This window comes from Aulostomus chinensis, chromosome 7 (assembly GCF_037954235.1).
Source record: "Aulostomus chinensis isolate RoL2024-O1b breed Wild chromosome 7, RoL_Achi_v1.0, whole genome shotgun sequence".
Classification (NCBI taxonomy): domain Eukaryota; kingdom Metazoa; phylum Chordata; class Actinopteri; order Syngnathiformes; family Aulostomidae; genus Aulostomus; species Aulostomus chinensis.
Window position 1 is genome coordinate 14,613,906 of NC_141326.1, and position 17,203 is coordinate 14,631,108.

The 17,203-nt window shown below is 45.1% G+C and overlaps 1 protein-coding gene across 1 annotated transcript in view; it reads left to right on the forward strand.

Annotated features, from left to right (window-relative positions):
• The first annotated feature begins 1,961 nt into the window (after positions 1-1,961).
• znrf1 (zinc and ring finger 1) overlaps positions 1,962-17,203 on the forward strand; it is a 49,423-nt gene continuing 34,181 nt past the window's right edge. The window contains exon 1 of the mRNA XM_086208643.1: positions 1,962-3,110. Within this exon, the coding sequence (XP_086064769.1) occupies positions 2,717-3,110 (394 nt within the window). The 5' untranslated portion in view covers positions 1,962-2,716. The remainder of the gene's footprint in view (positions 3,111-17,203) is intronic.

Sequence of the window (17,203 nt, forward strand, 5' to 3'; positions counted from 1 at the left end):
GAGCTCTGTCAGGTATGAAGGAGCCTGACTGTTGAGGACTTTGTATCTTAGAAGGAGAATTTTGAATTCTATTCTAAATTTGACAGGGAGGCAATGCAGAGAAACCAGTACAGGAGAGACATGGTCTCTTCTACCAGTTCTGGTCAACACGTGGGCAGCAGCGCTCTGGACCAGCTGGAGAGTCTTTAGGGACCTTCTGGTGCAGCCTGACAGGAGGGAGTAGCAGTAATCCAGCCTGGAAGGGACAAAGGCATGGACTAGTTTTTCTGCATCCTTTTGAGACAGGATGTGTCTGAAGAAAGCAGTCCTAGAAATTTGCTTAATGTGGAAGTTAAAGGACAGATCCTGATCAAAAAGAACTCCCAGGTTCCTTACAGTTGTGCTGGGGGCCAAGGTAATGCCTTCCAGGGTACCTATCTCATTAGATAGGGTGTCTCTAAGATGTTTTGGGCCCAGGACAATGACTTCAGTTTTATCAGAGTATAATAGAAGGAAATTATGGGTCATCCAAGTTTTTATCTCCTTTAGACAGGCCTCCAGTTTAGTCAGCTGATTTATTTCATGTGGATGCATTGATAAGTACAGCAGTGTGTCGTCAGCATAACAGTGAAAATTAATTGAGTGTTTCCTAATAATGTGATACAGACACAGATTTATTGAAGAAACAACCAATATCCTCCCCCGTTATGGTGTATCCCTACTTATTAGAGTTGATGTTTAAGTGGCTTAAGCAATCACAAACCTGGAGAAGGGAAATATAGCTGGGTGTCTAGAAGACATCATGGCTTGTGCTTTGGAGGACGGACAGGTTTGTCTCTTTCTGTTGGTGTCTGCCAGTTTGCTTACACATCCTATTAAACAGGACCGAAGGGGGAGAAGGCAGAATTCAGACTGAGATCAGTTGAAAAAAACAAAAACAAAAACAAACACTTATGACAGTGAAGATGCAATTCCCTGCTTCGCCACGGGGCGTCAGCAGTGCGCCCCCTCAGCTTCACGGGGACAAGCACTGATGCAGCTTCTCAGTCATGAGGATCACATTACAACAGCTAAAGCACTGTTAAGACTGCTTCCATCGGCCTGGGAATGCTCCTGCTGCCACAGCTGACAACTGAGCAACACGGATGGACACAGAATAATTGATGCATTCAATTGAAATTAGCATTTGACCTCACAGTTTGTGAACAGTAACTTTGTATCCGACCTGTACATTTCAGGTTATAGGTTCTTTTGGAGAAGATAACGCACAACCTGCTGCGTTTTATTTCTTGGCAAGTTCATCCCTGATCTGCGTCTCTTAAAGATTAAGCTTCTGTCATGAATTGTTTTCGTCCAAAAATGTGTTCTTAAACAGTATCAAACTTTTATTTTAACCCTCATTTTAGTCTTACAGACACATTGCGGAGGATAAGGGGAAAAGTGTTCCTGGTGGTGTTTTATTTTCATCCCTGCTGTGCTGTAACAATAAAATAGCAAATAAGTCGCTTAGCACTGTCTTCCGTATCCAATACTATATTTGCATTAGAACGATGGGGGGGGGGGACGACGACGACGACGACGACGACTTGTGTAGGCCTGCTGTCAGTATAGCAGGCCAGATTAACATCTCGAGCAGTACCAGGGTTTACCTTATTGGGTAACAAGGCCAACAGCAGTGTACAAGACTGACTGTTGTGAAGAAACCAAACAAAAAACCAGTCCACCAAACAACCTGAAATAAAACACCAGCGATCCCATCATCTCGCATGTGATGGAAGGAAAAAAGAGAAGACAAACAGGATTTTTGGAAAAGATCCATTTCTATTTGAACCTATTTATTGATTAAAGATGAGCATGAAAAGCCTAATCTCTCATCCATGTGTGTTGGGCGGCAACACTTAAAGATGTTAAAGATTTATCCCCCCCCCCCCCCCCCCAATCACTGCATGTGGCCAGAGACCAAAATGTTCCAGAGAGGAACACTACAAATGATTCTCCAGCCCATTCCCCTTCACATGGGAATTTGAACAAAGTGTGTTTTTCTCTGCCAGGACTGTCTCCTGTCCTCTCTATATTTATGATCGGAGCTTGCGCACTGAGTGCCTCCATTGTCTGGCCGGTAGCAGCAGCAGCAGCAGCGGCGGCGGCGGCGGAGCAAGCGGAGCGGAGCGCCCATCTGAGCGCTGGGGAGCGGCTTCACTGTGACCCCAATTTCCGGGAAAAGGCGGTTGTAGACCAGCTAGACAGAGGAGGCAGCCGACGACTAGAGACGGTTGTTTTTAGGCTGTCAGTCGGACAGCAACAGTTGTCACGATGTCTGAGATCAGATGAGGGAAGATTGCGGCGCTGCTGTGATACGTGTTGCTGCGCCCGCGTCCCGCCTGCAATGATACAGCCGTCTTAATCACCTGGGACAGCGAGGGGAGCGGCGTGCTCGTCTTTCTGGGCTCTCGGCGTCATTCAGCGTGTCAGCCTGCCATCCCCCCGGTTGTGTGGAGGTGAACCCAGACGCCAGGGCTGGCTCATGTTCCGCTCAGCAGGGAAACGGGCTGTTGCGTCTGCAGAGAGCTGACGAGCCTGCGGAGACACACGGACAGACAGGCAGGCAGGCAGGCCGAGAGACAGACAGGAGCGAGGGGAGGGGGCGACAGCCTGTTTCGGCTCTCTCGACCCTTTACGGATCGAGTCGGGCCCCCTCCTGATTCCACCCAGAACCCCCGTTTGACTCCCGCTTTGGATGGGGGGAAAGCAGAGCACGGCGGGGCGGCCCCGGGGTGCTTTTCCCGGTGTCTCTACGGATGACAGCGCGGTGCCACCCTCGGCCCACTTTGGCCACTACCGGCCGAGCGGCACCATGGGCCTGCGAAGCCGCTCGGTGAGCTCCGTGGCCGGTATGGGCATCGATCACACCCCCGCCGTGCCCTTCGACTTCTACACCCCCAGAGGGACGGACTCGGATCGAGCCGGAGGGGGGTCAGGGGGCACCACTGCCGCCTCTCACGGTACCGGCTACCAGAACACAGGGGGCGGAGGGCACCACACGGACGGGGTGCTCTATCTGGGGTCCAGGGGGTCGCTGGCTGACACCTTGCCCCTGCACATTGCACCCCGCTGGTTCAGCGCGCACAGCGGTAAGGACGCACATCCACACACTCTCAGGCAGAAATCTGGGTGACGGATTAATTAATGCTCTCTCTCTCTCTCTCTCTCTCTCTCTCTCTCTCTCTCTCTCTCTCTCTCTCTCTCTCACAAACACACACACACACACACACACACACACTTTGTTTACCTGCAGGCAGCTGCTGTGACGGGAAGTTCTTCCCAGTTTGGGACCTAAATAAAAGGATAGCCTGCATGTAAATCATGATGTTGCGCTCAGGGGTCTGTGGGCTGGTTGGGGGTGTAACAGAAAACAGCAGGCACCTATTTACAGAAAATTTCTTTTGAATTGCCCAGCTTCAGAAACAATAGATACTGCATGTTGAAGTTTTTGATCAATTGAGGGAGCTATTTTTGGTGTGTGTGTGTGTGTGTGTGTGTGTGTGTGTGTGTGTGTGTGTGGGATGTAGTGAGCATCCCATTGCAGGGTGCTCTCTCTCGGCTGTCACTGCTGAACCGCCTGTATAGGTCATTCCTTGTTGTGTGAAATGACGCTAATAAGCCTGTTGCCAAATCTGGCTGAGTCAATTAGGCGAACGATTAGAGGGAGGGAGAGAGGGAGGAAGTTGAGGCAGGGAAGGAAGCAAGGGAGGGAGGTTGACAAGGGTTCATGCTTATCATCGGCTTACCTCACACTACACAATATGTTTCTGTGTGTGGCTCAACCTGCCTGGCCGCCAGCCTTAAGTATAAACCACACACAAACACACACACACACACACACACGTGCTTGCTTGCTTGCATGCATGCATGCAAGCAAGCAAGCAAATTCTTAACCACACAGCTGGTTCCATTCCAACTCCATATACATAAACACACGCAGCAGTGAAAGCCTGGAGGAAGATTACACACGCACACAAAGTAGGCACAGCCAGGTCCCCAGGCTCTCATTACCAAAGCCCTGACCAGCTCACAGCAGGAGAATTGCAAGTTGGACGTCAGTGTCTCGGCTGTTTTTCCTTGCCGACATTGCCTAGCGACTCTGATGTGCTTTCCTATCAATGAGAGGTGATAACACATTTGAAGGGAAGGAAGTCGGCAGAAGATGGCATGAAGCCAAGGAAGGTCCTCCCTCATGTTGGAAAGCGGGGCTGAGGGTTCAATCCGTCTGAACAATCGTGACTAAACACCACATGTAAATGGCACATTTAAGCGAAGGTGAGGGCATGTTGGGGAGATGGTCACATGGGCGTGGTCAGCTGCTAGCTTGTTGTTGCTAAAACGATGCTGCTGTCATCGGTCGCAGCAGGCAGGAAGAAAAGCAAGATCTCATTGTTAAGTTTTGGAGGCTTGCGCACCATCTAGACGTATTGGGGGAAGTAGTGTATCATCTGAGAGGTCAGAGGTCATGACTGACCTCCTGTCTTGTGTTTTCCTTTGAGGAAAATATTCCATTTTAGAGCTTGAATGTATTTTATGGAAAAATTGTGCAGTCAAGGTTGGTTACAGTTCAGCATTCGAGATACTGATGAAGGTCCCTGTTACCAAAATGTCACGTCTTTAACGCCGTCATGCATTAAAGATTGTATGTTATTGTGTGAAGTCAGGCCCCCTTTTCATTCATCAAGACCTCTGCGCTGATTGCTTCGCATGACCTTTTGTTTCACTTGTACCTCCAGCACAAAGGTTCCTCTCAGAGGGGTTTTGTGCAGGGGAGGATATTTGCTGCCCTGCTTCCTGTTTAAAGGACAATTGAGGGATTAAAAAAAAAAAAAAAAAATCCAATAGTCTTTAAGAAGAAATTTGTAACTTATTTATGTGAAAATTTTACCTGAGATGATGAGATTCTTTAATTCATGATGATCTCCTAACTTTTCTCTTCAAGATTTGCCACCATTTCATAAACCTCATCGCGGTGAACAAATTCTTTGAGTGGTTTTGTTTGTTTTTTCGTACGTATGAAGAAGTGCAGCTTGCATGCACTGCACTGCAAAATAAACAATGAGGCTGTCAGAGCTTGATATAACCAGACATGCATGTGTTGTCTCTTTATTCAGACAGACTAATCCATAATGGCCCACATTATAGGCTGTGTTGGTAATTCAAATCTTCCATCGTGTGTCCGTCTTTTTATCGATTTCTTGGGGGAAAACAAACAGAGAACAAATGGTGGGAGCCCTCTCGTATTGACCATGCAACACAGACAATTCAGAGGAATTTCGTGAATGAGCCCCACTCACCTCACATGAGAACTGAAACGAAAACTAATTCTGTTTAAGGGTCACTTCACCCTAGAAACCAAAGTACTGTCACTGATTGCGAGGTGATCAAGTACATAAATTGCTCCAGAAAACTTAAGTTAGCTAACCCATGCTTGTTAGCTTAGCCCCTGACATGTAGTTAATGTAGCCCTTAGGCTATGCTGGAATGAGGAACTAGAGTTGATTATCCTGTCAGTTAAAGAGATCTGTTTGATATGCTGCTAGTGTAAGACACAGCAACATTAGACAGACAGTAAGACTTCCAAAAATCACGCGCTGGCATTGTTGATCATGAGTTGTGTGTCTCTGGATGCACAAAATACACACAAAAGCATTATCAGGTAGCAGCCCTGCTGCTGTAGGATATTTGTAATCTGCCAGCACAGAGACATGAACATGCGATTAATCACACCAAGTTTATAACATTTGTTACACCAAGCATGGCCATGTGAGAGCAAAGCCATTGGACTGAGACTGGTTTCTTAATATAATTCTAAATTAAATCTCTTGGTACTGAAACAAACTTTGATAGCACCCAGTTCTGAGAAGGGGGCAGCGGTTCCAGTTGAATAGGAGGCACATGCTCAGTGTTGGATTATTTCTGTTTCGAAGAATTTTAACGTAAGTATTCGTTACAGTGCCCACATTTATAGTATAATTAAACAGCTCTGCATAAATCCTCCCCCCATAAGGATTGTAAAGTTCAGTTTTTAATTGATCTGTTCGAGAGAGGGGCTAGGTCTTATTTTAATGGTTGTTTGGGAGGCTGTACACTCTGGTGCAACAGGTTGACCGACCCGAGGTGAGATTTTGAAGGCGTTAAACACACATACGTGTACACTTCATCGGGTTTCAAGCTCATACATATGGCAGGACTGGGAGCTGTGAGGATGTATCACTCCAGCCCCGAGAAGCTCTGCAGGTGTGAGATAGTGTGGTGACATGTGAATCCTCATGTTCTGTTGTTTGAGCTGCTGTTTGCACTGTAAGATTAACCCTTTGGTGTTTTTTTTTTAGTACACACACACGTAGGTGTGGCTGTGAGTGTGAATGGTTGTCTGTCTCTATGTGTTGGCCCTGTGATGGACTGGTGACCCGTCCAGGGTGAACCCTGCCTCTCACCTGAAGGCTGCTGGGATAGGCTCCAGCCCCACACAACCCTTAACAGGATAAGCGGTAGAAAATGGATGGATGATGGATGATCATACTTACTTCCTGTAACCACTAGGCGGTGCAGTGACGATGAGCTTTTCAATTATTCTACTACGCAGCTCTCAGATGTTCTGCTGACAGACAAATACTACAAAAAATGTGAGTTATTTTGGTGGAGGTAAGAAGAAAATATTTGAAAGGTGCTTCTTGTAGATTACTCCATTCTTACACCTGCTTACAGTCTAAAGTGTGACAAAGTATGTGTCACAAAATGCTGCACAAACTCCAGTAGGATTTAGTGTGATTTAGATGTTTACTTGTTGACAACACAATTCAATCAGAATGCTCCATGGGGCCCTATTTGATTGATCTCTGACGCCAGGTGGTCGGTGGTTGGTGCTACGTGTGCGCCGTGCATTCGGGGCGTGTTCAGCCTCACTTTGGTATTTAGAGGCAAGTCATCAGGGTGCAAACCTCGGCGCAAAAAGGCGTCATAGGACACCTGATTATTCATCGGTGTGTTTCAGTCATGACATCACACCTACTGTACCAGTCCGAGCGCCTCTTGTCATTCTCTTCAAAGCCAGGACTTGGGGTGTTGCTGTTTCAGCGGTGCATGCATTTCACCTGAAGAAATGACCTCCTCGTGCACCAGGTGAAGGCGCGAGCACGTCTTCTGTTAAGGGAGCAGCAGGTACCGACTGAAGCCATCGGAGGCGAAGCAGGCCTGGGAGGAGGTGGAGGCCAGCGTTTCCATGTTTTCAGGAATCAGTAGAACCACATTGCAATGCTGCGCATCTGCTCATCATATTGATGCAACCTTTAAATAGCACTTCACACTGACCAAAGACCAGCCTTCTTTTAATTCATGGTGCTAATGTTCTGTAGTGTTACAAAATAGCAACGCGCCATGATTGAGCCCGACCACGACTCATTAACAAACTTAAGCACCTGCTGGCGCAGGTGGAACGCAAGTTCATTTGCTGGTTAAAGAGCGCTTGGCCAGAGAAAGTCATTTGCATCAGCTTGAAATTGTTATCATTAGAACACACCGATTATATGGCAGCATCTTTTTCAGACTGTAGTCTTAATCATATTGATATCAGAATATTGTTATCCATGTAAACCATTTTACAGCCTTTATCATCTCATCGATGTGTTTGTTTCTGTTAGCGCACAGTGACTCAGGTATTATTCTCTCTTATGAAAACTGCTCATATTTCACTAACAGTTAGAGGCCAGGAGAAGTCCAGGAGCTCAGCAATTCATTTCCACCCTGCAACGTCTTAGTATGTTGGTCTGGCCATGTACAGGTTGACACATTTAAGGTAAATGTCCAATCACGTTGATACAGACCTCCAAAAACCAATGCGCATATTTATCTGACAACTGAGGAGCGCTGAAATTAATGATCCCACACAGGCACTTCTTTCTGCAGCTAGAGAAACAATACTTATGTAATTACAGTAACATTGTGTCATCGTATGTATGTGTGTGTGTGTGTGTGGGGGGGGGGGGGGGCTCCATGACAAACACGTTTCATTCTTAAATTGATTGATATGGCTGACCATCAGGCAGCCGCAGGTGTGCCGCCGCCCCCCCCCCCCAACTTTGCCCTGGGGTGCTTGGCCTTGCGTCTGTGAATCAGAGACAAAGGGGGATGAGGGGGGCGGGGGGGGGGGGGGGCGAAGAGAGACTCAATATCAGTGCGACAAGGGAGAACAGAATGTCACATCCAAGACAAATGAATGATAATGCAGGAGTGTTTGTGTGTGTGCGCGCGTGTGTGTGTGTGTTGTTTTCATCATTTATGGGCTAAGAGATGAAGGCTAATGTTCATCTCACCACAGCACAGTAAAAGCTCTGCAATTCATTGAGTCTCTGGCTGATGTCGACCAACCAGCCAACCGCCATGTCCACAGGGAAACATTGTGATGGACCATGATGTGTTTGCGGTGGCAACAATATCAACATTGAAGCCGCACATTGATTTCCTTTGTGTTATTACTGCACCAGAGGCTCACGCCTTCTTTTGACTGTCAAGCTTATCGCACCCTCGCCTTGAGAAGGGACCGATAATAATAAACCAATAATTTGGAAGTGGAACAAGAGGGCAAGATGGAGGTGAATCGTGATAATATTTGTATTTTGCGTCATGGAGCATGCTAATGTGTGCAGTGCGGTGTAAATATCACTTCCTTGGCCCAACTAGGTGGCGCTAGAGAGCACACATCTTGTATCTCATACTGCTGTACACCACATAAAGATTTTTGGTGTCAGAAAAAGGATGTTTACAATACGTCCAAAATGAAAAGAAGGGCAGGACTGCATGGGAGAGAATGATTGTTGACGATTAAGATTGTCAGGCACATTCCTGGTTAGCAGGTATGGCGAGTTATCGTCTTTATAGCTTCGAGCTCCGAGTGTGTTTTGTCACCAGTAAATGACACTGGTTGGGAAAGATGCTTTTAGTTCACCCCATTTAAGGTCAAAGTATTTACTCTATTTTTAGCACTTGTTTGTTTTCTGTGATGGGAAATATCTGGCTCTGGTGCTGCTAAACGCACCATCATTTTAACCTCCAGTTTGAAAGCATTAAAGGTTCTAAAACGCTAACCCCTGGGATATTTGTCACTGCCTTTACATAAAAAAAAGTTTTAAAATTGTGAAACAAATGTCATGACTGTGTTGTACCTCAATTTTAGACATGCAAACCTCTCAAAGTTTGACATTTGTATCAGTGGTCAGCGAAGGAGAGAGACAGTTGCCGTGGAGACAGTTGAAGTATGGCTAAAATTTAACATATCGCTTGAGGTGATATTTTTCTCAAGTAAATACACAAACATCTTTTTTGCCAGCTTTGATTTTTTTTTTTCTAATTTGCTACCTTTTTAAAAAAAAAAAAAGTCGTATCCAGTTATGGTTTATTTCTGTCAAGCAACAGTTTAAATCGTCTTCGGGATCCTGAACCCATTTTATTAAGCTTGTGAAAATCCTTTGTGCGGCGCTGATGTAGTGAATGAGGATAGGATGGATATGACATCAGACAGAACTAACAGACAACAGAGAAGGCAAGTTAGATCCCAACTCTAATAAGTGAGCAGAGATTCGGACCCAGAGCTTAAGGAAGCCTTTGATCATTACGGCCGTGGCTCACATCAGCGAGCCTCTTCTCCGCCCTCCTGTCAATACAACATCAGTGCTTAATCAATATTGCATCTGCTCTCTTTTTTTTTTTTTCCTGACCAACAGGTTTAATCCCTGCTGACCTTGGCTGCATGTTCCCTCGCTTCACCTGGCAAGTGGAAAAGCATTTTAAACGCTTCATTACTATGAAAGGAGCTCTGAAGAAATCAATAGTATTCAAGAGTACAACAAAGGACTTTTCTGTTTGTTTCAACAACACTTTTAAGCCCAGTTGAATCAGATCATTTTTGAGATATGCACCTGATTTTCGTATAAGTTGAGTCTCATTTGGACTTAAACTACTCATCTTTGGAAGCTGTGCGGCTACTTCGTTCGACCGTTGTTGCAAAGTCTGCAGTTATTTCCCAGCCGTCCAACTTGCTCCTTCATGCGTCTGTATTTTATTCATGTGCTGCTGCTGATTTTTTTCGGTACAATATTTATCTGTAAAATGCTGCTCAAGCTCAAAAACCACGAAGGTTTTTGCTGTTCGCAGCAGTATTTTGGCACGTCAGCACATTCCATTAAGACGTAAGATGTGTGAGTCTCCGTCGTGACACGTCAAAAAAGGAAAATAACCTGGTTTGCTTCTTATGTTGCTCACCAAAAGGGCAGGTGGTTGGTTTTGTTCATACGGACACAATTTGCTGTGTCTGCAGGTGGGAAGCTGAATGAAGATGTGTCCTGGTCGATGCACTAGCGCCTCCTCTGGTCAGTTGGGGCATCTTCAGGGAGAAGAGAACTGGTGGCACGTTAGGTGCTCCTGGTGAAACTCCTCACCGTCAGTTGAAACAATGCGGTCGACAACATGCAATGGAGGAGGCATGGCGCGGCGGGAGACAGCGTGACGCCTGGGGCAGCTTGGAGGAATTGGCCAAGTAAAATTGGGGAGAAAAATTAGGGAAAAGGCAAAAAGAAAAAAGAACAGGATAGGAAAAAAAAGCAGGTGGAAGTACTGACATTAAGGTTGGCGGCATTCCATTTAGCTGATCCAGTTCCAGGGCTCTGGATTTTCACGCACGCTCACTCACTGCCATGACCTACTGGAGCAAGTGACAGATAATGTTGCTTAAGTTTTTCTCTCCACTTTTCCACTCAACAAGATTCTAGCTGCACTCAGATGAGATCGTTAGCATGCTAGCAGGATTTTTTCTATTTATATTATATTGTTTTTTCTTTTGTCAATGATTGAAATAAACTCAACAAACACGTAAACAATTTGCGTACCATGGCTGCTCTCGGTTTCCAATGACGGGCGGTCAGCGCTCACAGTCTCCACCCCCTGCTGCTCCAGCCTTGTACCAACATTGCCAGATGATCCAGAAATCTCCTGCTAGCTTGGATTTCTGTGTAGCGGTGAACCGTATCAGCTCTGATGCATGCGCTCTGGAATGTGCCAGAAGCTATGCTCATCTCATCCTCCATTGTTTGATTCACCGCAGGATGACACTGTTTAGTTTGAATGAACGCCGATGAGGTCCACAAAAGTCGCTTGATATTACACCTTATGACCAAAGTTGCCGCCTGTGAAAATTTGGCTGAAATCCTAATGATTTCCACTTTAATCTTTAAGCCTGCAAAGGACACCTGGAGCATCGGGGGTCTGCTGTTTGTGCCGTGTCACATTCGTGATGATATTGACATTTTTTTCGCTGTAACAATCAAAACTGGAGTGTCCTAGTTATCGGATGAAGGTGGAAGTACTGAAACCTATGGAGAGCAAAAACACACACAAGTACATAAGTACAAATACAGCCGGCGTGCGCTTCTCAACCAAGAGTGAACCAGTGAGACTCCTGCCTGCACTCACGCAATCACTGTTTGCAGCTCACTAATCTCTCACTTCATATCAGGCTGAATGCTGTCGATGAGTTGTTTAGGGATTTTCATGTCAATCATTTTTTTTGCTGTTATGGTGACCGAAAAATGACACTTCGCTCACAACTTGTCCGCTTCACTTGTCCGCTTCACTCGGTCCTACCGAAGGCATTTCTGCTTCTTCGCTCGGCTCCTAATTCGTACGAGGGTGCTTTTTCTAGACGTTCCATCTTTATGTATGCATAGAAATAAAATATTCCATTATGCAGTCATTGTCTGAAAAAGAATTCGAGAACAAAGTAATACTTTCACAAGAAGAAAATTTGTAATGAGTATACAGTTGTGATTTTACAAGAATTGTTAATTTTACGCTACTTATAGTGTAAGTAAATTAACCAGGCAGCTTCCTTGGCAACTCGTCTCTGGTGCCGTGCTACAGTCTGTTTTTCTTGCACCGATGATAATGTGGTGCCGATGTGCCAAAAGAGTCAAGATTCAAGATCCTTTGTTGTCATTTCCACAGTGTACATGGGAACGAAATTTCTTTCCTCTCAGCTCTGTTTTTCTGGCATTTTTCTGGCGTAAAGTAAAAATAAAATAAGGAGAAAAATGGAGAAAAGAAAAGAACCAAATTTTACATAAAAATACACACATAAAAACACACATGACACACATATGCCATTGAATGCGATCCGAGAGAATTTTCTACGCAGTATAAAATACTACTGAGTGAAGGTGCAGTGGGTGTTCATGGTGTTGGCGGTGGGAGTCAGTCAAGGTTTCATGTGATCTTCAGCTTCAGAGACTTTAGGATTTCGATGGCTTGGGGGAAGAAGCTGTTGCAGAATCTGGCCTTGCTGCTTCTGATGCTGCGGAGTCGTTCGCCTGATGGCAGGGGGGTGAACAGGTTAAGGGAGGGGTGGGGAGGGGAGGGAGGGGTCTTTAATGATCAAAAGACCCCTCCCAGAGGCTCTGCATGCAAAGCGTCTTTGGAAAATGTCCTGTACAGTGGTGGTGGGGATGCTGAAGATCCTCTCAGCTGTCCCTCACCGTGCGTTCCAGGGTGTGTCGCTCTGCTGCCCTGCAGCTCCTGAACCCCACCATGATAACGCTGGTCGGGATACTGTCAACAGTGCCTGTGTAGAATGTGGTGAGGATGGTTGAGGGCAGGCCGGCTCCCTTTAATCTCAGCAAGAAGTGGAGGCGTTGTTGTGCCTTCTTGGTCACGGTGGTGGCGTTGACGGACCAGGTGAGGTTGGCAGTGGCAGTGCTGCTGTCTCGTGACTGCTCTCCCAATATCTCCGTTCTAAAATAACAGACTAAAATTATGAGATTATTCTCAAAAAATGATGACTTTTTCTCTTAAAATGATGCTTTCATTTTCATAAAATTATGACTTTAGTTTCAAAAACCTTATACTTTGTTTTTAGAATCTCCCTATTGGCTCTGATACTCCAGTCTAGAATTATAATCTCTCTCCCTTGTTTTACATATTTCATTACAGGAACCATGAGCAGAAGCACTTCACCGCTCAGTGTAACCGTGGTTACTAGAGTTCATAGAGCTGAAGTGACACCTAAACTCCCGGGGTTGTGTTCCACAAGAGAGAAAACATGGTTCAGAGTAAAATGTAAATAACTAAGCCAGGCTTGGAACATGACCTTTCTCAACAGTACATCATGTTCACTCTTCTTTTTGACAAGAAAAGCAAAAAAAAAAAAAAAAAAAAAATTTCCCCAAATTACTTTAGTGTCCAGCAGATTTGTGTCCTTTTGATGAAAAACATTTCCCACGAGTCCTCGAATGTCACAGCGTTGCAAGCACACCGAGATTGTCAGCGTGGCGGGATGTTGAGGTTAATTCCATACACGCAGTGGTAGCAGGAGGACAGAACGGAGCCGGGGATATACTCATCTTTAGACAGCAGAGATCGCAGCTCAAGTGTCAGATGAGAGTAGGGGTGAAGCAATTCAGATGAAGTGAGATGTCAAGCTGCTATATTTCAAATATTTATATACACTTGAGATGATTAATTTAATTAGATGATTGTTGAAGCTGCTTTGTCCAGAACATGAGTTTGAAACTCCACAAACACAAATCACTCTCGCAGAAAGACAGATGAAAGAATCGCAGACTGAGACTGGAATCACACGCACGTGCCTCGAGTCTTCTGGAACGTGTTTATTTGGTGCAATTTAGGGAACTACCCGACGAGCTGAATGTCACTTTCTCCTGTCATGCGTATCCTCGCGTATCTGTCTGATGCCACAGAGGTTCAGCAGCAAAAATACCCTTCGGTTTGCCATTCTGCTCAAAATTTACGCTAAAAACGTATGACAATTTGAGAAATGGTCTAAATCTGTCAGTCACACAGTAATGTGAAAGTTAACGTCGAGGCTAGCAAACACGTTTGACGTTAGCTCAGCCGCAACAATTATATTTTAGCTCACTGCTACTAGCTCCGTTGAACGTTGACTTAATTAGCCTGGTGTCAGTAAAACATTTAAATTAAAGGGCATTTTCCATTGCTGGCACTGACATGATGATAATAATTAATTCACCTTGCCAGGCCGTCACCTGCTGGTTAACGCTAAACATAGAGAAAGACTTGATCAGCATAAATAATTGAAAGAAACATAGCATGAGGTCATTCTGCAGGAATGTGTGCTGCAGTTTCACTTTTCTGCATTATAATAAAACGATCCAAACTAAACAGGCTTTGTGTTCAGGTGGTGTGTAGTCGAGGTTTTATTGCAAAAACATCTCGCTAACACACAGACTTTGAACCGTGTACTTTAATATTCATATACAATGCTTTTGCCTTCCTCTTTGTTTAAAAGTTGCTGACATAATTAAAACCTAAAATATCAGTATGGCTGGACAGACATCTACTGAGTTGAGAAAGTGTATTGTCAACACTTCATGTATTTAGTTTTAGTTGAGTAGAATGACCGAGATCTCTCATATTAGAAGATAAATACAAAAAAGCAAAATAGCCACAGTTAATGAGACGACCCTCTCATAGCTTCCACCTCGGTACTTCCTGTAGGACCCTTCTGTCGCCCTCCTGATGATGCAGCAGTGAGATGAACAGGAGTTAGAAAAAAAAAAAGGTTTCTCTCTTGTGCCCTGAAGAGGCCTGGATGAAGTCTCCGTTGAGGCTGCTTGTCCTGCGGTTGCATCATCATGTTTTGAAGGGGCGAAAGGAGCCTTTTTTCCATATGCAGATTCATGACAATGGCGTCCATAGGTGATGCACACAGAGACGAGACTGAAATCAGCACAGGACTGAATCGACATACACCTTCCCACGCATATCGAAGCAGCAGCAGCAGCCACACGCACAAACAAATAACCACACCGCTGATGCATAATGTACGCAATGAGAGCGACTCCCGTCCACACTGCTGGATGTTGTGGCTGGATTTCACGGTCGACAGTTTCAGGAACACAGGGATTGGGGAAACATCTGTGCCGCTCAACCGTCTGGTTGCGGGATTCAGGAATATAGGTCAGCATTGCAATTTATTTCTGTTTCAACCTCTCTCTCTCTCTCTCTCTCTCTCTCTCTCTCTCTCTCTCTCTCTCTCTCTCTCTCTCTCTCTCTCTCACACACACGCACACCCCATATTTTCTTGCCCCCCCAGTTGACTCTGAGCAGTGCACACCAGAGGCATATGAGGACACACACATACATATTTCACATACAAGGGCAGAATTGAGATGTGGAACAAGGAGAGAAGGAGGGAGGCATGGTTTGGAGGTGGGTTTTTGTTGCTGTGACAACCACATAGCTCAAATCACTAATGTTATTTTATGTATGTACTGAAGCCCACACACACACACACACACACACACACACACTCTCCTCACCTGTGTAAATGTCACCCCCCCCCCCCCACACACACACAAATGCTATTTACACATGGAACATGAAGAAAAGAAACATAGCATGAGGTCAGCAAAGAAAGAGAGGAAGTATTACAGATTGTGGTTATTGGAGTTTATTTGTTATAGTGTAATGCTCCCATCTAATCTAATCTGATCTCCCCCCCCCCCCCCAAACACACACACACAACCAGAGTCAAAAAATTCATTTCAAAAGGTTCCAAATGTTGCCATCAGCTGTGTGGCTGCATGTCAACACCATATGTAGTGTAATTGCAACAGGCGGGCCAATTACAGGCAGCGAGGGCCCCAGCGGTCACCGCGGCTGTTGGTGGGCACGGTGACTGTTGCTAAGGACAGCGACTAAATGTCGTCACAGCAGAGCTGAGACTTTCTAAAGATAAACCTCTGACTTGTGCGACTGCAAAAGGTAGTTAAGAAGCCAGTCGTCTGATCTGAATGTTTTCTCCTCACTGCGTCGGCCATCATCTGCCCTTGTCAGGCAGCGCTCGTCGTTTCCTCAGGATCTGGTGCTGTAGTTTGATAATTAACCCATTGTCCTTGATTATCTTACTTGAAGCTTGAATGTAGGCCTACTTCAGGTGATTTCCTGCATTCCCAGAATGCCTTGTGATTAAAAAGCCCACTTCCTGCCACCCCCCTCTTGGTTTGGAAATGATTTGAATTAAAGTTTTATTTTCAGGTTTAATTTAATTCATATTATAAGTCCCTTTATTTCTCTGTTTACTGGCTTGGAAAGTACCAGAGAAACCTGATAAGGATGCACAATATTGGATTCAGATGCTCAGACAGGGCTCTGCAGCAGCCATTTTTGGAATTAAAGGGGCGGAAATTATGTTCAAACTGAAACACACGGTTGATAATGAACGAATCCCAGCAACAAGTGCTGCAGTGTCGGAGTTCCTCTTAGGTGTCAAGACTGAATACATTTCGAATTCACAGGGTTTACTGGGCGATTTAACTCGTCACAGTCGGCGCTCACCTTGCACAACAGTGAGACAGCAGTAAGAAGAATATTAAACGGGTGCTGATTTGTTGTTTCAGGGGAGCTTTCATGCTTCGAGCTGGATGAGAAGATCAATACCACTTTGATGCCTGTGCACACTAAATATGAAGCTACAGCCAGCAGCCATTAAGCTTCGCATAAAAACATAAAGACTGGAAGCTTGGCAAGATTTAAAAAAATAACAACAACAACAACAAAAAACCCAACAACAACTCTGCCAATCAGCCCTGCTAAAGCTCACTAATTAACATGTTATATCTTGGTTTTTGCACAGATTAAACAAGTGAGAATTAGTGTGTGCTAATGAGTGAGATTTAGAGCTTCTGTTTGCCCTTGTTTCCTGTGCCCTTTGCAAAAATTAATCTCAAATGCTGCCGGTTGTAGCTTCACATTGAGTAGCCGAATACACCATAGTTTTGAGTTCATAAGTCAAATCCTTTCCTTTGGACGTCCCAGAGATCTCTGAGGTGTTTGGGAAGCTCCTCCTCTCTTTTCAGTCGGGTATTTGCCTCCAGTACATTGAAAAAATATTGAAATTTCAGACTGTGGATAGTTTGCTAGCAAAGACTAGCTAACAACAAGCAAGACTCCATAAAGTCTGTCAATACATCCAGCGGTCGGAAAACCGCCTCACGGCGTCTCAGCAGCGGGTGGATATCTATCATCTTGCAGTTGCATGTTCTGCATATTGTAGGAAAATGAACCCTTTCACTCCCAAGCCTGAACCAGGATGTGTGGATTGATTCAGTTATTTAGCTTTAAAGATGTCAGCAAATGTGCTGTGTGTGATTGT